This window comes from Nothoprocta perdicaria, unplaced genomic scaffold (genome assembly GCF_003342845.1).
Source record: "Nothoprocta perdicaria isolate Ctin4 unplaced genomic scaffold, notPer1 scaffold_108, whole genome shotgun sequence".
Classification (NCBI taxonomy): Eukaryota; Metazoa; Chordata; class Aves; order Tinamiformes; family Tinamidae; genus Nothoprocta; species Nothoprocta perdicaria.
Window position 1 is genome coordinate 164,815 of NW_020454183.1, and position 22,478 is coordinate 187,292.

The 22,478-nt window shown below is 37.4% G+C and overlaps 1 protein-coding gene across 2 annotated transcripts in view; it reads left to right on the plus strand.

Annotated features, from left to right (window-relative positions):
• CLMN (calmin) overlaps positions 1 to 20,700 on the plus strand; it is a 73,354-nt gene extending 52,654 nt beyond the window's left edge. Inside the window, exons 4-14 of one of the 2 annotated variants that reach the window (XR_003250580.1) lie at positions 754 to 837; positions 4,003 to 4,095; positions 5,397 to 5,587; positions 7,426 to 7,619; positions 7,930 to 8,012; positions 9,404 to 10,711; positions 11,759 to 11,934; positions 12,838 to 12,898; positions 13,614 to 13,675; positions 15,082 to 15,774; positions 19,988 to 20,650. Coding sequence is in view for 1 of the 2 variants with exons in the window: in XM_026046497.1 (XP_025902282.1) it covers positions 754 to 837; positions 4,003 to 4,095; positions 5,397 to 5,587; positions 7,426 to 7,619; positions 7,930 to 8,012; positions 9,404 to 10,711; positions 11,759 to 11,934; positions 12,838 to 12,898; positions 13,614 to 13,675; positions 15,082 to 15,235 (2,406 nt within the window). In the remaining variant the exon portion in view is untranslated. Of the gene's footprint in view, positions 1 to 753; positions 838 to 4,002; positions 4,096 to 5,396; positions 5,588 to 7,425; positions 7,620 to 7,929; positions 8,013 to 9,403; positions 10,712 to 11,758; positions 11,935 to 12,837; positions 12,899 to 13,613; positions 13,676 to 15,081; positions 15,775 to 19,987 lie in introns of both variants that reach the window. The other variant, XM_026046497.1, reaches the window with a different exon arrangement.
• The last annotated feature ends 1,778 nt before the right edge of the window (positions 20,701 to 22,478 follow it).

Here is a 22,478-nt window from a genome sequence, read left to right on the forward strand (position 1 = left end):
GTAAATAACTGGTGATGCTGCACAGTGACTGAACCATCTGCATACTGTGACTTGAATACCCACTGAATGTGGCCGTGCATTCAGATCCACGCATTTTTTTGATTTTTTTGATATTAATGTAGCCTGAGGAAGCTGATACAGAAGCAATATCTCCATGTGCATTCACGCAGACTGGCGCTGGGAGCCAGAGGAAGGGGAGGAGGAATTGGGAGGGGAACTAGAAAGGGAGACATATCGTGGCAAACCCCAGTCTATGACCTGGACAGTCAAGGAGGGCAAGGAAAGAGGGAAGGTCAGCTGGATAAACTTGTTTCTTTAGGTGTTTCTAGGAAAAAAAATGGCAAAATGGAGTTGCAGGGAGACAGGCATGCAACAATTCTGTCACCTCTGCCAAAGCGAAAGTTTCTGCCTCCCACTTTCCTGTATCTGCAAAACTGCTCATGCTTCTTCATTAGGATAGTTTAATTTAATTCAAGAGAAAAAAAAATCTATTATTATAAATTTTCAGCTAATCCTGTGACTGAGTGTGGTTGTGGGAGTAATTATATGATTAATCAAGCTGGCTGATCCAAGAGAGCGATAGCATCTGGAGATGCTAAGGCAAATTGATTGCTAACCCTGTTCTGCTGCAGCCAGGGCAGGTCATGTAGTTGTACTTTTATACATATGGATTGCCTTAGCTTTTATTTTGTCTCTGTGTTTGTAGGTTTGTTAATCTTTATGTCTCTTATTTTTATCTCTTTTTTTTTATAGATGCATGAATACAAATCTTCAACCCATCGCATTTTTCGTTTAAACAATATAGCCAAAGCGCTTAAGTTTTTGGAGGACAGTAATGTGAGTATTTCCAAAGCCTTGTCTTATTTTTATCTCTCAATATATTTTGCAAATATAATTAGGCTAATGCACAGCATATTCATAGGAGTTACACGCACATAGTATGTATTCTCTGAAGAAGCTGTGACCTTAAGTTGCTGCTGTAATGGCAAGGCTGAAAAGCCCCATAAAATGCACAAAGAGAACACCTACAGAGTATAAAAACCAAGAATTTTATGTTCAATTTATAACGTAAAAGTTCAATAAGATTAAAGGATCAGGAACCCAATATTAAAAGAAAATAAAAGAAATACAAGTAATCTTTATTGAACTGAGTCTCAGTGCCATGACTTCAGTTACTTCAAAGGTAGATGTATTTCCTTCCTTTCATTAGAGATATTTTCAGTATTACAGATCACGGGTGTATCTGGCAAACTGCTGCAGCAGCTGAGCATGAGTCAAAGGCAACAGAAAATTAAATCTCAGAAAATGACATAAACGCACAGTTTCTGGAATCAGAACTCTATAAGGCAATGATTTTCTTCCTAGTCAGTGTGGCAGTACTGCAACATCACTGACTGAAGAACACTTCCTAAGAACCTGACACAATTGTCAGTGACAAAGCAAGATCCCAGCCCATAGCTTGAAATGATTCAGTTCTTAGCATTAGGGATGTGTCCTGTGTCTTGAAAGGTCTCTGCTTTTAAAGAAAGATGAAAAGTAATGGTGTCAAGATAAATCCCAGTTGTGTAACACGACTGCCTTAGAGGTCCCTCAGATCCTTCAGGAAGGATCCTCAGATTACAGATCCTTCAGGTTCCCAAATCCGTCAGAATGAGAAAACTAACACTGGACTATGCCCTATAAAGGACTGCATATTCTTGCTATATATACTTAAATTTCTCTTTTTATCTAGAATCTGAAATACAGTCTTGCTTCTCCTCTTTTCTCACTGAGAAGTGACAGCATCTAACCATGGCTTTACCAGCTGTTATTGGAATACACTCTAGCTCCCTTGGCTGGTTCTCAGCCATTTCTACTGCTGATAATTTCCTGCTTGGGAATCCTCTCTTCAAGGTTGATTTCTGACTATTTATTCTGCTCTCATATGAATTTTAGTAATTTGAGTTGTAAGAAGAAATAGCCTTCTAAATATGGAGTGGTTGGAGAGAGATTTGGCTAAAGCTCTGTAGATTTAAAAAATAAATGCATGAGTTCCATGCACACTAAAATTCAGCTCAGGAAACCAGGACATCAGAAAATGCCTTGTCATTCATTCAGCATTACTGTCAATATCTTCCAGTGTCAGTACACCCAGAGCCGTAGGCCTGGGACAGCCCAAATTAATATGGAGTTAGGGCATATCCTTTTAAATGATAATACTCTGTTATGTTTACTCATAAAAGAATAATCTTGTGACCTCTGCTCTGTAGACAGGAATAAATAATATCAGATAGAAAACAAAAATAGCAGAAATGTTTGTTAAGTATGTGTGTGTCATACATAAAAAAGAAATTACAGATTTTAGAATGAATAATCTTAAAGTTGCCTTTTGGGAAATCTCCGTATAGGGACTGATCTGCTCATGAAAGCATAAATCTGCTCATCCAGCTAGAGTCCTTGAGAAATAAATTCTCAAATTTCTTAACCATTTCCCTGATGATGCTTCCACCCAAATCCAAATAAGGCACATTGGCAGATGAGTTCTTAGCCTCTCTGTTGATCAATACACTATAGAGCAGTGTTCTTGGGTGTTATGAACCTGTTGTGACCTTCTCAGGTCACAAACCAGAACCTCTCCACACATGGGCCAGGCAGGAGGAGCTCTCCCTGGACCCAGTCAGCCTTTTAATTGATAATGCTAAAACAACAACTTTTCAGTAAGTTTTTAGTTTCTACAGACTAAGCAGCCAATACCTCACAGACTGTCTCTACTGCGATGTACTGACAAATTTAAGCATCATCAAGAGAGTAGAGTTGACACTGAGAACAACCTAATGTCATTAAATTTTAAATGTTATTTGCCCACCACCTTGGACAAACTGCTGGGGTTTTGGTTTTTTTTTGCTCCCCACCTTGGACAAACTTGCTATTAAAAGCAGTCTGAATTAAAGGTTTCGCCTGTCAAATATCTTGAAACTAGGAAGAAAAGTGAAACTCTGAAATACAACAACTATAGGTGTCTTCTTGGAAAGACTGAAGATTGTTCTGAAAGACATTATATATTTTTTTTTTCTTTTTTTTCCCTTTTTTCTGTTTGACCAAACCAGTGAGTGAAGGGTGGCAGTGAAGCCAGGGAAGTGTTGGCAAAATACCTCAGCCGCCAAGAGCTTCAGAGTTAGATATTAAACCACAGTAGGTGGAACCTGTCAATATGCACCTGTGTGGAACTGGGGCAGCAGGGTAAAGCCTGCCACTGCTGCTAAGTGACTCATCATATACAGAATTTCCAAGTAATAGATAAGGACTCTAACTCAGTCCTGGTGTTGTTTGTAGTATCGACAACTTCCTTATTTCCTCCGCTGTGACCTTCACTAAAAACAAGTCTGTGTTGTCTAAGTAACATTCTGGTGTGATCATGTGAAAGAAAGCTCAATGTGAGAAACTCTAGAAACTGCCTGGATTAGGCAAATCTATCCCTTGCTAACTGATCTCAGCAGAGCTCTGTGACAAGCTGTGTAAAGTGAGATAAGCAAGCAGAAAGGAGATACGTAACTAAACAGACCTAGGCAGAGCCTAGAGCTTGTTAGGATTTAATTTTTATGAGAAGTGACTTACCTCTTCCCTAGAGTTTATCTATATTCTGTCCAACCAGGCCAGATTTTGCAGTCTTCCCATACCTTAGGTTAGGTGTAAACAGGAGACATATCTCTGCCCTCTACATTTTAAGAATAGGATTCACTGGAGGGAGAGCCATCTTGCCCCATGTTTGGAGGAAATGCATTTCTCCTCTTGGGGATGGAGAATGAGGGTCATTCCTGTTCCGCAGGTCATGCTTGAGGGTTAAGATTAGGAGCAGTGAGCAGAATGAGCTGTGACCAGGCAAATTACCTTTACCACGAGCTTTTAGACTGACTGGTCTGTAGCAGAGGTATTCTGGTTGCATCCTGCAATCTCAGTGCAGGCCGATTATTTTATTTTTGCATTTCTACTGTTTCTTTGAACTATCTATGATCTCTTCTACAGGTAAAACTTGTTAGCATCGATGCAGCAGAAATAGCAGATGGAAATTCCTCTCTGGTACTGGGACTAATATGGAATATAATCTTGTTTTTTCAGGTAATTAAAGTTGAATACTTTAATCATGTGATCTATCTTCATAGATATCTATCTTCATAAATCTGGTTAAATACTTTTAAAAGTTGATTAAAGTTCATTTTTCGTCCTAAAGAACACCATTAAGCTTGCTAAACCTGAGTATTTCCTCCTAATCTACACTACTTTTATACCTGCAGCTATTTTCATTTTACTTCATTGGAATTATTTTGATGTAAATTGGAGGCAAATTAGGCCCTAGTTGTTTGACCAGAATTAGAGGTTCAAATTGCTCATTTCCCCTTTTTCCTGTGCCTTCTCAGGATTCCACCTGAGATTCCCTGGATCTGAATGAAATTCTTGCAATCTTGCAACTGTGACTCAGGTCACTGTTTTCAATAACCTTTTCTTTATCTGGTCCCACATAGCTGGCAATTTCATTTAGCGTAACTGATCTCTTGAGACTTACCCAATGTGTCAGAAATTCACCACTGATGTAGAGGGACAAATAAAACATCTTAAAGGGCCTTAAAGTTTTGGAACTGATGAAACTGAATTAAATTTGAGTTCTTATTTAGCCTCAGGCTCAGACTAAAACTGCTCCCAAGTTTACCTGTGTTTTGCAAAGGCCCAAATTCCTCTGAACTGGGAGAGATGAAGGAAGGCAATCAGCAGCTTTTATAAAAGAATGTGAGGCTTTCATGCACTTTTATTCTCTTGGGCTCATTTTTACAGTTTAGACTGGCATTAGGTTTGGAAAACAATCTATCTACAAGCTGAACTATATCCGCCTTGAGCATTGCGTTTACACAGAACTGCACAGCACCCTTTTGGCGAGGACTCACCAGAAGAGATGGTCTAACTAAAATCAGTCCTCTGGCAGTGTGGGGCATGAAGGGCCTGAAAGCAGCATAGTCAAATCTCAAGACTTACCAAGGACAAGAGTGCTGGTCATGTTTTCTTGGCTAAATATGTGTTACTCAATGAGTTTTGTTGAAGAAAAGGAATGATTTCCGTTAAATTCGCTTTCAGGAACATTTTTGTTGTTGTTGTTTGATAATTTGAATTTGAGTTTGTTAAGTGTCATCTGATAATTTTGTCCATTTGTGATTCCCGGAGCTACCAACTGGGCTTCAGCTGCTCCTGGCTTTTAGGCCGGTGCAGTAAAAGTTGGAAGTCGAGTGGACAGGCCTGTAATTACCTCTTAAAATTCATTTATGACTCCGTTATCTTAAAAGTATGTGATGTTGTCTGTGAACAAACATTCAGTTCTCCATTTGCCCAGTGTTTAATCACCATGCTGCGTGTTTCATCTTTTATTGCAGATTAAAGAACTCACAGGCAACCTCAACAGGAACTCATCCTCTTCCAGCCTGTCATCTGGGCCCAGTGGGCCCGAGTCAGACACGTCTCAGACAAGCACTCCAAATGCAGAGAGAAGCATGTCTGTTACTGTGAAAGATCAGCGAAAAGCCATCAGAGCCCTTCTGACCTGGGTTCAGAGGAAAACCAGAAAGTAGGCTAGTGAATTGGCATAGAAAATGTATTTTACCAACAATCCTTTTGAAGCTGAAAGTGCTTTCTCTGTCCTGGCTAACTTTTTATTTTTATTTTTATTTTTATTTTTATTTTTATTTTTATTTTTATTTTTATTTTTATTTTTATTTTTATTCATTTGAAGTTTGCAGGCACAAGGTATTGCAACTGGATACATGACTATGCACATGCATCTAAAGAGACTGTCTTGGCATTCAAGCTGTGCATGTTGCTGGCTTCATGATTTGAGTGTTAAATGTTAACTTGATCTAATCTGCTTGGCATTCCCTAAAACACAATCACTCTTCTTACCTCTAACCCGGACTTTTCCACAATCTATTAGGTATTCTGTGTTCTGTGCTAGTAAAAGGGTAGGTGCAAGTGGAGGCTGAACTGAAAACAAAACAAAACAAAAAGGACTTGAAAAACTGCCTTCTATGTTCAGCAGCAGAGCCAAGAGAGCTGCTCTTTGTGCTCTTAAGTGCTTTGAAGGACAAAGTCCGTGTTTCAATCCGTGATTCTTCAAAATTTAAGAAGGGAAGGGATTGAATCTTTGCTCTCTATTCTGGGAGCAAAGTATTTCATTCTGGGAACATTTCTTTGCTGAACACATTCATCTCTTCTCTAATAAGGAACATAATCCTTTAGCCAAAGCATTTTGTGTCAGTGAGAGGCAGAGTTATTGTCAGGTTAAAAAACTTTAGCCCTTAGTGGAAGTCCTTTAGTGCTTTAGTGGAAGAAGGGCATGAGTAAATGCTCTGCATGTATTTTACCTATTATGTAAAGGAATGATTTTACATACTAAGCTAGAGGTTGTTAAAAGAGCATGAGCCAAACTTACACAAGTGGGAGGATCTGGATATATGGTATTTTATCTCTTGATACATGTTCAAATTTGCTTGCAAACACAAATGCTGTCTGTATAGTGTCAAGGATGCAAATTTACATCTCAAATATTAATTCTGTGGGCACATCATTCTTGGGTTACCTCTGGTGATGTTGAGGTGCTTGTTTGGCAGATAAATTTGTCCCACTGAGATCTGCAGTTAATTGTTGCCAGCTCAGACTGTAGAGGAACCACAATCTCATTCTCAAAATAAAGCTGATAATATCATTAATGGCAGGAAGAAACTGCTAGAGATGCAAAGGCCATAGACTTTTTTCAATTTAGTCTAATGGTATAAACTTAAAATAAGTAATATGAGAAAAAATGATATTTCAACTGTTGTATTTAAAACATAGTAACTTGATCATAATCCTTTTATCCAATGACCTATGTGGAATTTTCTATTCTGGGGCTGTATGTCATTGCAAGTGTGGTAGTCTTTTTATCTTCCAGAACTCTGGGCACCTAACAACATTTGTGGTTTATACATATATTGGCCCCATTTGCATTTACATTTGCATAGCACCATTTTGCACTTTAGAAGGCCAAGTACTCACAAATCTGAATCATTTATGCTTATGTTTTTAAATACTTAAGCATTGGCAGTTTTCCCAAGACATGGCATTAAAATGCTGCCACAGAATCAAGAATCATACCGACATCTGGTTTTGCAGATGTTAAATGTGGTTGCTGGGTACTGGAGGGCTTTGTTTTTGCTGACTAGTTCCTACAAGAAGGTTCATGTCAGATTGTGAATCCTTGTGCTTTACGAAAGGACTTTTTGCTTTTCAAAATTGAGAAAGGCCTCAAGTTGAACCAGTGCAACTCAGCAGCATTACCTGTAACTTTCAGGAGCCTCTGGAAATGATGACTGCCCATATTCAGCATTTTATAACAAAGCTCTCATGTAAACCCTATGTACTTGCATTTAGATACGGTGTTGCAGTTCAGGACTTTGCCAGCAGCTGGAGGAGCGGCCTCGCTTTCTTAGCCGTTATAAAAGCGATAGACTCGACTTTGGTAGACATGAAGCCAGCACTGGAGAAGTCTGCTCGGGAAAACCTGGAGGATGCTTTCAGCATAGCACAAAGTAGGCTCGGTGTCCCTAGGCTACTGGAGCCAGAAGGTAAAGTGCTTCATCAGCTTTCTTGGGTAGCATTCAATTTATTATCGGTCTATGAACACTGCATGGCCATATCTACCAAAAACCTTACAGTGATTAGGTTGCTGATGTGGGAAGAAAAGTGAGTGAGATAGAGAGGACTCTCCTGAGTGCCATCAGTGGTGAAAAGGATTCTGGCGCTGCCAGAGAAAGATGTGTGTCCGTAGGTGTTAATTCTCTAATCGTGAAGGCAGAGTAAATATCCGAAGGTGTGTCCCTCTGGGAAGCTGTTGTAGAACACTGTGGACTAAGCTCTGCGTGTCTGTTTCCATAGATATAATGGTGGAATCACCCGATGAACAATCGATTGTGACGTATGTGGCGCAATTTCTGGAACACTTCCCCGAGCTGGAAGGGGTACGTGCTCACTCTCGGCTCATGGCCTGTTTTTTCATTGGCTTTGGTGTACTTAAGAAAGTTAGATATTGTTGTATTTATCTTCTAGGGTTTCTTTCTAAGCTCTTAAAAACAAACTACTTATTCTGCTTTAATTTTTCACATTTTTGTAAGATCCAGTCAAACGGGCATATGCTGGGGATTGCTAAACTGTTTTAGAGAAAGCTATGCATTTAAAAAATTATATCCAGTCATAACTTTAAGGGGTTAAGGCTCTACAACTTTTCAGCAGTTAAGTAAGACATTATTACTTTGGCATGTTAGCTTCAGGGTAAGACTGGAGTTTATCCCTTCATCTTCATCCGTTATCTCTTCATCACCCTTCATGGTGATTTGTTGGGCTGTCTTCCCAAGCTGAGAACTTTAATGCAGACTTTATCAAAAATAAGGAGTCCCTTTTGAGCAGTAGGCCTCAAAAGGGACTGGTAAAAGCCCTCTGAAAAGGGCTTTTAAGAAAAGATTCACTTACTGGGGAATTAAAGGATAGGAGATAGGAAGCTGGAGGTAAAAAAGAGATCTATGTGATATGAAAAAAAAAAAAAAAACAGTCATTTTAGATGGTGATCATACTTATAAACTTAGATCAAAATCATGTCTTTTGGGGTGGACAGGTTATCAAAGGACTGATGTCCATTCAGTAGCTGGCTAATCCTTTGTGTTTGAATACATGCCTATACATTATGGTTTATACATTAAAATTATTTCATCTAATTTGTTGACCGAAGGTTCCAGTTGGTGCAAGATTTTCTAGCAGATAAAATTTGTGATCATTGTTAGAATCATGGGATTTAAAATTATTCTAGTAATTATTTAAGATTATTTTGGGAGAGCATCAAGATTTGTTTTCCTTGAGAGTTGTGGGCATTTTGCTGAACAAAGGAAAAGCATTCCTCTCTGTATATATATGTGTGTGTTTGTGTGTGTGTATGTGTATAATAATAATCCATTGGAACTGAATAATCAAACCAGCAGATTAGTATGTTTCATGGTAGATATGTTGGGCTTGTTAGATTTATTTTACTCCCAAGGGTTGTGTCAAAAAAGCCCAATCAGTTGTGAAGCATTCATAGATGAAACAGGGAGAGATGAATACATTAACTCGTGATGAGCAGGCTTGCCTGCATTCTGATCGAGTTGCACAAGTGGCTTCTTGATGCTGAGCTTTGTTCCACTCACTTGACTTGCTAAATTGATTTCCCTACTTTCAAAGTGAGTGAGTCATTAATTGGTTATTCTCAGGGTAATGGGGGGATGAGCCAGTTTTGTTCTTTCTGTAACATTTAAGAAGAGTAAATTGTATGTAAACTGTAGTAAGTATGATATGTCTTTTAATGATGTATCATTGCTCATAGGAAGACTTTACAGATCCTGACAAAGAGTTTCCAATTGAGTCTACATATGTCCACATTAAAGATACACCTTCAGAACAGGAAGGCAAAATCTTGATTTTAAGTGAAAACGAAGACAATATGTATACTGTTAACCATGAACGGAGCCATCCTGCTCCTCCAAAGGTTCATATTCCTGATACCGCAGAGAGAATCCACTCAGAAACTCTTCCTGAGAAATGTAATGGAAAAGCATTAGGTGATTCACCTGAAGCCTTTGAAGAGGAGCCTAAGAGGCCTACCTCTCTGAAAATTACAGGATCTGTCAGTTTTGAATCCAACTCCTCCTGGGAAGTTCTTAGCGATAAATTGATCCCAGGTGAAGGAGCCATATATGATGGTACACTGAAACAGAATAATGACCTTTCTCCAGCTGCTCTGACAGATCAGAAAAATTCTGTAGACTCTTTTGAAGACTACTCTGAAGAACTAACTAGAGAGACCTCTACTGAATATGATAATGAAACTAAAAGCCTATCAGCCAATACTTCTTCTTTGAGTCCATCATCTTGGACTTCAGGAATACTTACAGATGAATCCATAAATAAAATAGAAGAGACCAAATCCCAAGCTTCAGATCTTTTACCAGAAGATACCTCAAAACAAGAAGATACACATACATATGTTCTTCATCTTCTAAATCAGGAAATTTTGAAACCTCAAGAAAATGAGCATACAAATCAATCACCTGTCTTTGAGACAACAGAAACTAACCATTATTTGTTGAATAACTCTAATTTCCAAAGCCAAGATCTATCTACACAGCCTGAAACAGCTGATGACTCTCACTCAGATGTACCTGAAAGTCCAGAAGACCAGGATGAAGTTGATGAAGCTGAGTCTTCAGCTGAAGTCTTGCCCAGTTCTTCGAAAGTATCTGTAATACCCCATGATCTCTTTTATTATCCACATTATAATGTTCCCATATCAGCAGTTTTGGATGCTTACGTTGAGCCTCGTCTTGGAGATTATGATATTGGAAATGACAAATCTTATTCTGACTCAGCAACAGATATTTCGCATGAGAAGGGGATCCCAGCACAGAACTACAAGGAAGATGCTCCAGAGAAAGGATTAGGGAGTAAGCTAGGTGACTCTGCATCAGAAGTGAATACTGCAAACCTAGAGGAGGCAAAAATGGATACTAACAGTCACATGAATTATTCCTATGAAAAAGAAGACGCTTTACTAACAGGAAAAGAGAGAGAAATTGAAAAAGAAGAACAAAAAGCATCCACCCCTCAAGATTCTCCTATTTCCCAACATCCTGAGGTACTTTCTTTTCTTAGCAGTAACATTTCTTGCATATATTAGGGCAATTAGCACCTGAACACTTTGCTTTTCCTTTGCTGTATAAGCTCATTAGAGAAATTATGTAAAATATATTTGGTTTCCTGTTCCACAACACTGTTTGCCACAGCCCTCTACTGGAAGGAATGGGATTGCAGAAACCTGGTGAGACATTATTGAAAGATTCAGGCTACAAAGAATAAGCCGACTAATACTGCATAAATGTGATTTTTTTCTGATGTTTTAAAAAGAGTTTGAAGCTTCTACATAATCCAAAAGCCTAAAAGATTATTACAAGGGGTGTTTTTAATAATGCTCTGTAATGAGATGAACAGCTAGCAATATCATTGATATAGAAAAGGATATGTATATCTGTATATATCCTTTTCTATATATACATACATATATGTATATACACATAATTTACATATAGGTACAATAAAGACAATCGGAATCAGCAAATTTGCCTACAGAAATTTTAAACCAATCTGAGCAGGAAAGTCAGGGAGGTAAAGCTAAGGTTTGACTAAGCTGAGGAGGACGAGACGAGGAGAATTTCGATAACTTTTCTGTGTATTAGATTTAGACAGTGTCTATTGCAGCTCTTCCTACAGAGAATTGTTTTTGCATTTTGTCTTAAATGCCTTCCAGCTTAGTAACTTTAGGTAGAAATTTTCAGGCATGAGTGCCCCTTTGAGAATTTGGATGTTGCTCCACATGTTGTTTGGACATTTGGTCTTAACGCTTACTAGAATAACCCGGTCAAATTCCAAGAACTACGTCATTCATGACTTCTTATTTAAAAAGAATTGATGGTACATTGTAGCTCAGTATTATCCAAAATAATTTTCAAAAAATGATTTCTTTTGCTGGAAGTATTGTACGGATTTTCATTTCCTTTTTTATCCTGCTTCAATCTAATACCGTGTGCGTTTTATCAGCTGAATAGACAACTCCACTAGGTTACCAGGAATGCTGGGGAGTAAGTTTTGTTGTTGTCTAATGGAAAATGTTTCTTAATTTAAATAGGATGAAGAAAATCATCAGGATGATTTGTCAGAAGCTGTGAAGACACCAGAAAAAAGTAGTAAAAGGAAGGAAAAAAGAAAAAATGTGATCAATGACGTACAGATTTCAAAAGTTGGAGCTACTACTCTGTCACTAGATAAACTGGAAGAAATTGCTGATTGTCAGGAATTTACCAGGTATTACACATGAGCTCATAACTGCATCTAAATTTGAGAGTCTAGTCTTAAAATGTGTGCTCTGACCCTTCGATATTTCTTGTTGCTTTCTTTTGGGAGCAGTCTGTTTGAACTCATGGCTTCTACCTATGCTGCTCTCGAACGTGTCAAGGCAGTTCAGTGCCAGTGGACTTGATATGACCTCGTTTTTTTGATTTGTCAAAGCACAGAAAAACAACTGGAATCCCAGAGCATTTAGAATACAGCTATATTCTAACTGTTTTTCCAAGAAACAGTGTTTTTGTGATGTAGATGAAAAGATTAGCTAAGAAGTCCATGGGTTGTGAGTCCAATTAACTAGTTTATTTAGTGATTATTTCTTGGCCTTTTTTACATCTGTGAAACAGTGAGAAATTCAGCTCATTTGAATCTATTCTGTGTTACCTTTTAGTTTAATAGTTGGGTGCTATGTTTGAGTGGGATGTGAACTATAATTTGACAGTGCTTAGATATGAACCACTCTAATGGATTTGAAAGAATCTGTTTACAAAACATGCAATCTCTTTCCTCAAGATTTCTTTGCCCTGTAATACCTTTCAGTATTCTTAAATTGGTAAGTTGGGATATAGTCTCACTTGAGTGAGAAGTAAATGATACCACAGGTGCAAAAGCCCTATTGAATACCGCTTTTCAGAAAAGATTCACATTTAGGTGTTTGGATTTTTATGTTATGGGTCAGATATTTTGAACTACTGTTCATAATGCTGATTAGTTCAAATCTATATGTTCAAATGCATGCAAGAATGCATATTTGTGGTTTTTCATAACCTGAAAGTAATATATACAATTGCAGTGGCTCTCTTTGAAGTCAAAGCAAAACTTATATTTACTAATTTACAAACTTTACTTTTACGTTCATTTCAGAACTAGTTACAGTGATTCCAACATTTATCTCCGAAAAAGGTTTTCTAAAACTTCTGAGAAGGTAAGAATATGGAAATTTATCTTATTCTCAATGTTTCACCATCCTTTAACTCCAGAAATTCAGATACTATATATATGATCTGTATATACTCTCCGTATAAGCTTTGTCATAACCCACTAATTCTACAGTATTCAATAATTCTACTGCCAAAACCAGGAATAGCTTTAAATTTTTATTGAATTATCTCAAACATATATAACCATCCCAAAAATATAGTATAATCAAATATATTTATATAAGAACTTTATTGAACCTTGAACAAACCTACAGAGAAGTAACTAAAATAGCAATTAAACCTACTCTGTAACAACAGCTAAACATTGAAGTAGTTTCATTGTAATGTGAAACTGCAACCTTAAAGACAGTTGTATCGATTTCATAGGCCTTTCTTTTTTGACTTTCAGGGGAGAGGCAGCACCAACAGTCAGGTCACACTGAGCAAGGATAAGAATATGTCTTTTGCCAGGACAAAATAAAAATAAAACAAATTCCTCGTTTTTTTACAAAACTGTTTTTTTTCTTTTTGTGTATCAGACATGCATGGTGGATATGAGGGTGGAAAATAGAAGCACCACTTTCATTTCATTTGAGCAGGCTTTAGACATACACTGCATAGAGTGCATGCACATCATGTCTTTGCGAGACACTGAATTTTATCTTATTATAAAACACATTCCAGTGTGTCCTCATTTATTTGTGTGTTTATTTGTTTAAGGAAACCTCTGGTGAAAGTGAGCAGGAGATGACAGATGTGGATGAAAAGCTCACAGTCGTCAGGTGAGAGATTTTATGCAAACAAAACCTTTTGCAAGCAATGCGTAACTTCTAGGTACTTCTAACAGTGCTACAAAGGGAAATGAAAATTAACCACAATGGTGGAGACTGGAATGGAAATCTTTTGTGCTAGCATGAAGTTTTTATTTCTCATATGTGTGAGATACAAAAATTGTTTTTGATAGATCTCACCTTGACTAAAAAGACATTTGTTTTTAGGCTTTGGCTACCTAAGTAAGATTATGGGCATTTTCCACATGTGGTGAACATTTTAGACCATTTTCCCATATACTAAGCCTTGTGCTGTGAAGGTGCTGAACCCAATGCATGTATCCCTTCTGAAGTAGATCTTACATATCTGTGAAAAGAAACAGCACAGCTTTACTTTTTCCCTCTAAACGCCAATCCTAGAACTTTATATTGAAATGGTGGTTGCAGCTAGTTGCAGAAAACACACAAAATATTAACAGAGCCTAGTGTCCTAGTCTCAGTTATGATTCTTTAAAAAAAAAAAAAAACCATCTGAATAGCTGCTGCAGTTATGTCGGTTTGTAGACTGCTGACATTGAACAAGTTTTGTATAACGCTCAGTAATATAATCATTATAAGATTTGAGTGAGCAGGATGTCCTAAGCCAGAAAAAGAACTCGCTAAAACAGGCCAATTTTCTCCAAAAGTAAAAAAAAAAATTAAAAAAAAAAAAATTAAAAAAAAACCTAGAAGATGCTGCAAATGGCATAGTGAAATGAGTGTACCATCTTGCACCATTTAAAGTAAGACCTCTCCTTAACTTTTGAGTGCTCAGTATGTAGAGTCTAGACAGTAGATGGAGTCTAGCCTAATAAATAGGGACTAGATAGAGTCTACAGTACTTTGCCTTTATGGACTGCAGTTGGAATTTGGCACTGTCCTTCAAAACTCAACTGCTGGCTTGTTCCTGGGAGCCTGGGGCTTTTTCTGTTTAACATTTTAGGTGTCTAACATGAGAAGCTATAAAAGTAGCTGAATTGGGAAAAGTAAGAGAGTGCCTTCCTTCTGCAAGCCTGATCTTTCTCTGTTGTCAAATCAGATACTCGATGTAGAAGAAAAATTGTTAAAGTGTAATACAAGTGTTGCCCAAAGCTGTGTTTTTAGCTCTGAAAATAAAAGGGGATCTTCCTGATTGATGGGAGTTGGCTTATATCAAAAGAATTTACTATAATGTCATATAATTAAATACCTGAGTATTTGTCCAGTGTTTTCAAGAGGAGTAAGAGCTGTGTCTGTTGACTCATGAAGAGACGCCCTGCAGAAGCCGGTGTGGTCTCCAGCTGACTGGACTGAAATAGTTCATTAACTTGCAGTCTTCTAGTTGGCCTCCTGGTCTTTACAGTGCATGTTAACAGTGGTTCTGTCCTGTCTGTTTTTAGGAAGAAAAAGGATTTGGAAGCAAGTGAGACTCCAGCTCCAACTCTGCAGACTCTGAGCGCTGAACAACGAGAGCTGTTCTACTTCATTGTGTTCCTCTGGGCACTGGTCTACTGCCTTTTACTTTTCCCACAGCTTGTTGGCAACAAAGCTTGATCTCTGTGAGGTGTGTGGAAAATAAAAGACGGTGGCCTGATTGTTCTGTGTATCTGCATATGAATATGTTCCTTCAGGTGAAGCACAACTATAAATGTAGGACCTGGTATTTATGGCTATTATCAGGCTCTCCTTTCCTCTACTGCTGTGCTCTGACTGTGTCTAAGCACATTTTATATTAAGACAACTCTGTAAATATATATAAAGAAAAATGATTTCGTAGATGCAATTTTGTACATTTGTGCCTTGCTTTATAATATGTTAAATAAAAATGGATAATTATCAGTAGAAATATGAACAGTTCAGAGCTCCAGTCTTCAAAAATGATTCTTCTGGCTGCATTCACTGATGCAGAGCCCTACAGCTGTGGAGATGGGTCCTTTATTTGACTTAACCTATGAATCTGGCCCACCAGAAAGAGCAGGTCTTGAAATACTCTTTCACCATTTTCATGGATGTTTTTGATAGAGATGGAGTTACAGAGTTAATTTAACATAGAGTACTGACTATAATTCAATGAAATGGAGTAACAAAATCAGGTGAGGTTTTATTTGGAGAGAAGAATTTGTTTTTTTAAGGACTCAAATTCATTGTTGTCATGCAGTAACAAATCAGTGTAGAGAAGTGTGAAGAACTTTTATTCCAGCTGCTGTTTAGAAGATCACAAGGGAATTCTTAACCCAGACTCTTCTGTAAGAAATACCTAAGAAAATACAGTTTTTGTATGTTACTGAAGGTGGCCATCTTTGAAAAGGTTCAAAAAGCTTAATAATTTTATCAGGAACAGATGTTGTTTATTTTTATTATTATTTACAAAGGTACCTCCCCACTTCTAAGGCTGCATCTGCTTCCTTTTCCTTTTGTGTTTTTCCCAACTCAATTGTATGAAGATTTCTTTCTTTTAAAGATCTGAAAAGTAATAGACAATTTACTGAGGCAATGCAGAAGCACAAGTCCATGGACAGATGTAAAACTCGATACAGACAAAGTCTAACAGCCTGTATTTGCCCTCTAAAACTACTAGAGAGACTTCTGTGGCTTTTCTGTAGACTCAGTTGTGCCACTTAGGCATCTTTTAATTTTTATTCAGATCAATGACCATTTAAGGATATTATATTTAGAGTTTTAGCCAGAGTAGGAAAGAGAAATCTTCAATGTCAATTTGATAGCAATAACTTTTGTCCATGTAACTTGTAGTGAAGTCAACTGCACATTTTTAGTTTCATATTATGCTTTATGAAATCATGTCAGGTAGCTGGTTCCACTTGAAAATTCAGAAGTTTAAAATCAATGTGCTTTGTAAAAGAAGTACATTGACTAAAATATATCAGTGAAGCATTAAGCTTTTTCTCACAATGAATAGATCTTAATACCAAATGCTTAGAGCTTCCTCCTGAAATCCAGTGAACACTCTGCTGAAGCCCGGCAGCTCTTCAGTAGCAGCAAGTAACAATGTACGTTCGTTTGCAGCAGAGTTCATTTCATTCTTCATAGGCTCCCTTGTTAATGGCAACTTTTTTTGCTGAGTCTTTGAGTTCTTGCAAGTGTCTTAGTCTTTAAGAGAAAGTATCTGGAGTTTTCACAGAACATGAAAGCTATCAAAGTTAAATCCAGTAAAAGAATCTCTCTTCTGCTTCCTTTCATTTTTTTTTTCCTCAGAATATTAATCACAATTTGGAGGTCTTTGGGTGTCTCATCTAAACAAACAACTAATGATCACACTGAGTAGAAAAGTGAGAGGAAATGATTGATGCTGGTAGTTCATTACACAATATTTTCTTCCAGCAAAGAGGAAGTCCAGGCTTTTCTTTCTGCCTTGCCATTGATGAACAGTGTCTGAAGCAGTGAAACAAGCAGTTTAAATGTCAAACAGCCTGCAGCGATTGCCTTGATCATCTCTCCCAAGGTGTAAACTGAAATTGAGCTTTCAAGTTTATCCCATGAAGAGATGGAGATTGTTTCCTCTGTGCAAAATAGATTAAAGTATTTCTAGATAGGGCTGTTATACTTGACATTTGGCTGCTTTCTATAATTTTGGCTTTTTTTTTTTTTTTTTGCTATAATCAGTGTACTGTACTCAGCAAAGCCATAGGTAAGAGTGTCTCGAATAAAGCAGTAAGAGCCTTTATCCTGGTATAGTCAGTTGTGGATGAAAAGACACTGTACTCAGTAGGAGTCTGGGCGTTACCTAGAACTGCACACATGATGTGTGCAGAAGCACCAGCTCCCGCTCTTAACAGTATGTGCACTTTGAGTTGTAAGCCTGCATCTGTCAAATGAGTCCTTCTTCCACAGTGCAAAGTCCCAGTTCCTCATTGCAAATGCCCAGTTCTGAAAACATTGCTTGTTACTGGAACTGGTGTGCCTTGGCTTCAAAAGACAGATTGTGAAACGTCCACTGTGGCAAACCTCCACTTTAACCTTAACTTGCTTGTTAAGAGGACTGTCTTCAAGTATTTGAGTTTTTAAGGGCTGGTGGACACTTTGAGTATTCCTGTGTCCGTCTTCCACAAGGTCTGTGCCCTCTCTGCATAAGAAAGGTTTTTCTGAAGAAAGGCCTATTTTTTTCTGAAAAGTGCTAAGCTGCAATGCACCTCACTTGGTATTTTGAGTTAGAAGTTGAATTTCCAAATTCCAGTCCTTTTCCAAAACCAGTTCTTGTTAAGCAAACTTATGGGTAGAAGTGCACTGTGAAGTGTAAGTGTTGGGAAGTGCTTGAGGATCGTTGATATTCACAGAAGCACTGTTAAAGACTCTGAGACAACTATATGGCTCAGTGCTATTTTGGTACTGTAACTGAACTGCAAAGTGTTTTATTGTGATTTTACAGAAAGTGAAAGAAAAGTACTATTAAAGACAGAAAATCAGTAAAGATTTATGGGGCAGATGCTGCAGAGTTAAAGAACTGAGTTAAACTATCATGTAAAGTAAAAAGCAAAATGAAAGTAGCTTTGGCCAAATTGAAGGAAATGATCAAGATGAGGACAGGGCAAGTACAACTCGCAGTAAAAAATGACAATCACTTTTCAATGCCATGAATATTTTTGATGAATTGGGCTCTAATAGTGTATTTTTATTGAGTTTATAGATTGTAATGAATGTGTCTAAAGAATTTTATGCAAAGCTTCAGAGTTCAGCTGTTTTAAAGAGATTTTTATATAGCAGTGATTATTTTATCTATATATTTAACAGAACTATAAAACCACTTTAAAAGTACCTGTAAAAATCTATGTTTGTGATATGCTTATTTATTAATTCTGAATAATGCATATAACTATTAAGCTATGCATTAGTTGCATCATCCATTTGGAAACTGGACATAGGAGAATATGTCTTAATGGACAGTAGACTAGAAAAATACGTGAATGCTCCAGTTAAGTTGTGTGATTCTTAATGCTGCATAGCAATATATCATTTTGTGATGTGACCTTTCAGAAGCTACAAAATATACAGAGTGATTAAGCTACTTTTTTTTCCCTTAAGCTCACTTTCACAGACTGAACTTTTTACATGTTGATATTTGGTATCTAACACATTTAAATCCTCTATATCTTCTCCTGACTCTCTATCTGGTTAGCTCAATGTGACTGTGGCTTCTTTATCCCATTCACATTCCTGTTCCCAAGTAGTGTCCCATTCAGCCTACTGCAGTGCAGTGGAGATGTTAGGGTTTTCTGCACTGATCCCCACAGGATCAGAATTTTAGGATGTGGACTGAACAAGTAGATGCTCTCATACTCAGCCATCTAGTGAGGGAGAAGTTGTGAGATAATAGTGCATTATGATTTATGCTAAATCAAGTACTTGGGGTCCCTTCTTGTAAGCTCAGGCTTGAATGTATCCAGAGATGTGTTCAGTTCCTTGACTTCTGTGGAAGTCAACGCGACCCAGCTGTGTGCTACGCACACACGACAGGATCTGGCCCTGAAGAGATGGAAATCAGCTTTAAACCACTTAGGCCTGGAAGTAGTTGAAGCCTATGTATTACCACAGAGCTGGATCCCGACAATTACAAACAGTGCCACTGACTTTAGTTAATCCTTCTCCATGGATAGGATTTGCTTACATAAATTCTGTAGGATCAAGCCGTTGTTCTTTCCAGCAAGTTAATACATGCTTCCATTTTTTATCAAGAGAGCAACAGAGAAAGGAATGAATGCTTGGAGTATAAGGGTGAGATTACTGGTTGGAATATGTCTGTGGAAGTTGCCAAATCTTTGCAGTTGAAAGCTCTTACCCTTAAAATAAGTTGCCCACTTCACTCTAACGAGCAGTGAAAGTAAATGGCCCCCCGCAAGCTTTTGTAGCTCCATTTTGTGCTGTTATTGTGAAATATGCCACTGGTACATACCACTCATAATGCTAATTTAAAGCTGCTCAGCTTATAGTTTTACATGTTCTACTTCTTCATAGAAAAAGGAACTGCACTAGAGTTTTCCTTTTACTTTTTTTTCCCAAAATAAAAAATGCTGAAACTACTTAGGCAATAGGATGGGATTTATGCACGCATTCAAACACAACATGGAACAGACATATTCTGAAGAGGATAGCTTCCTTCCTCTCTCCATCTCTTGTCAAACTCCATTAATTAAAAGAGATAGAACTGTCATTTAACCCTTTTATTCTCAAGTGCCATGTCAGTTTGGGGATTATCATAACTGAACTTGTCGAACACCCAAGTATTTCCTTCTTTCTCTCAATGTGAGACATGGAAACGTCCTTCCACCTCATTTTTGTTGACTCGTTTTCCAGGCAGCTGCTACTGCTAATAATGGCAAATGAGAACTGTGTCACTTTCTCACCAGGAGGGGAACATGAAAGGTTATGTGTCTGCAACATAAAATTGGCCCCTGGTGATTAAGATACTTCTTTCTTCGTGACAAGATTATAAGAGGCAATAAAAATCATCAACTTTACCTCTAGGAGAATACTAAACCAGAGCATTCCAGGAAGGGCTCGGTTGTGGCCATCACTGCCATGTTCAGGCCTCAGAGTGTTTTACGCCCACAGCAGCTTCGCTGCTTCCCTGTGCACCCTTGCAACCGCCTGCTCCGTGGAATACGTTTGCTCTGTGCCCAGACTGCAGTTCTTACAAGAGGGTCCTGATCCTTGGTATTACTACACTATAACAAATAATCACAAGCATTTAGTTAAAAATGACTGGATTGACCTTAAGTAAAGTAGCTTTTAAATTATGTGCTGCTGGTTTTTTGAGAAGAATAATGAAGTCCTTATTTTTTAATACTGAGTTACTTATACAAGTCAAATAATTCTATATTTGTTGTAATCGGATAAATTCAACTACTGCTTTTTTCTTGAACAAAGCTTATTTTCATTGGCATACCACTTCATGTATCGTATTTTTCTGTGTAAATGCTGAAGAAATTCTTTCGTCCCTCTTGTTCATGTTCTCCAGTTGAAATTTAACTTGTAAAGTGCTTGTTTGCTAAAGAGTTAAAGAGGGACTACTAGGGTAAAGAAATCACTTGTAAGTAGGGAATGTACTATTAAAAATACATGCATCTCTTCGGCAAGTGGTTGGGAATGGTGGCTAGTGTGGGAGGGTTTGAGTGGCATCAGAAAACTGAAGAATATTCAGAATATTGAAGAAGGCCTATTTTTGAGTATTTTTAAATATATTTCTTCTGAATGCTCTCAGTCAGTGGTCTATACTGAATGTTTGCACTTGTTGCTCAGAGCTATTTTTGTGAGAAAGAAATGTATACTTGTGTATAGTTATTATAATAGAAAGCAAATTGTTTTTAGAAATTGTTACTCTGTACTACAAATAGTATCTACTAGTGAATAGTTCCACTTTATTTTATAAAATCTCCGATTTTGAAATAAATGGACAGGCTTCCTTTATATAATCTCTTATTTGTGAGTTTGTCCTTTTTCCCTCCCAAAAGGTCTCCAAATACATGATTTCAGGAAAGAATTCCATTTTGTTCATGTTATGCATTTTCATGTCCGGAAGAGAAGATCTCAGTTAACAGAATGAATTCATAAAGTTCATTTTTTTTTTTTACATATTGACCCAAAAAGAAACTTATTATAGGATGAATCTAAACTTTTTCTTTTCCTAATCAAGAAACAGAATGAACTTTAATTGCTTTATGGAAGTGAAGATGTCTTTGCTTATTAGAAATTTATTAGAAATAGGTATTGTATAGGCATTCCATGGGAAGGATTAGAAAAAAGAAAACAATTGTGTTATATACTGTTCTCACATTCATTTTTTCTCGCCTGTTTCTAGGAAAGTGTCTAAATGTACAGACTAATGACTAGTAATAATTAAACACAAAGCTGACATATTTTCTTTGTTCTCCCCCCTACACCTTAGCTTCCCTTTAAGTAGATTAGTAAAGGAAAAAAAAGAAAAGATGCAGTACAGTTTAGAATCAGATCCATGATCTGTCTCTGAAAGATTAATCTAAACTGGATAAATACAGAGAAAGAAAACAGTGCATGAGAAATGGAGTTGAGTGCTACTTTCGGTGGGTATCACACAGCAATTCTATTCCTTCCTACAAAGTGAGGTCACTTTGTGTTCTCCCAGTGTGTTGATCAGCTGCTAAAGTTGCTGGCACTGAAGGGTATTGGACCATCCATGTTCCCCCATATGTAAGGCCTACAGGAAGGCAGATTAGTCCAAGGCATTAGTCCAATGCTGTCCAAGATTTGGCGTATTTTGGTCCAGTCCTGTTGGCAATGCTGACTTAAGAATCCTAACATTTAAATCTCTAAATATAAGCTGAGACTTTAAGTTTTTACTGGTAGAGTAACTGATGCTTAATTAAAAAAAAAAAAAAAAAAGTTTGTGATTTAAGAAAAATGAGTAATTTTTGAAAGCTGAAGCTGACTGTAATTAGGAATTTGCAAGTGAGTTATGGAGGCTGAGGTTCAAATAGTCACGGCGGATTACCTCAGTGTTTGGGAGCAGAATAAACTTTCGCAGGAATATGGGCCCAAACTTTGCTTTGAATTCAAGCACAGAACAGGAACTGTTGTAGTTAGTTAATTTTCTCTAATGAGGGATAAAAGTCCTCTGCTAGCCACTGCAAACAAACCCTTTTCCTTGCTGTGTAAACATACTTTTTGAGACTGAAAGAAGATGCAACACAGACAATATGCCCATATGGATATAAAGTAATAATCTTCTTGAATTGCTATTTGTATTGATGTTACAAACATTATGACCAGGAGAACTCATTGCAATAATTAATGAAACACCTTGTAGCGA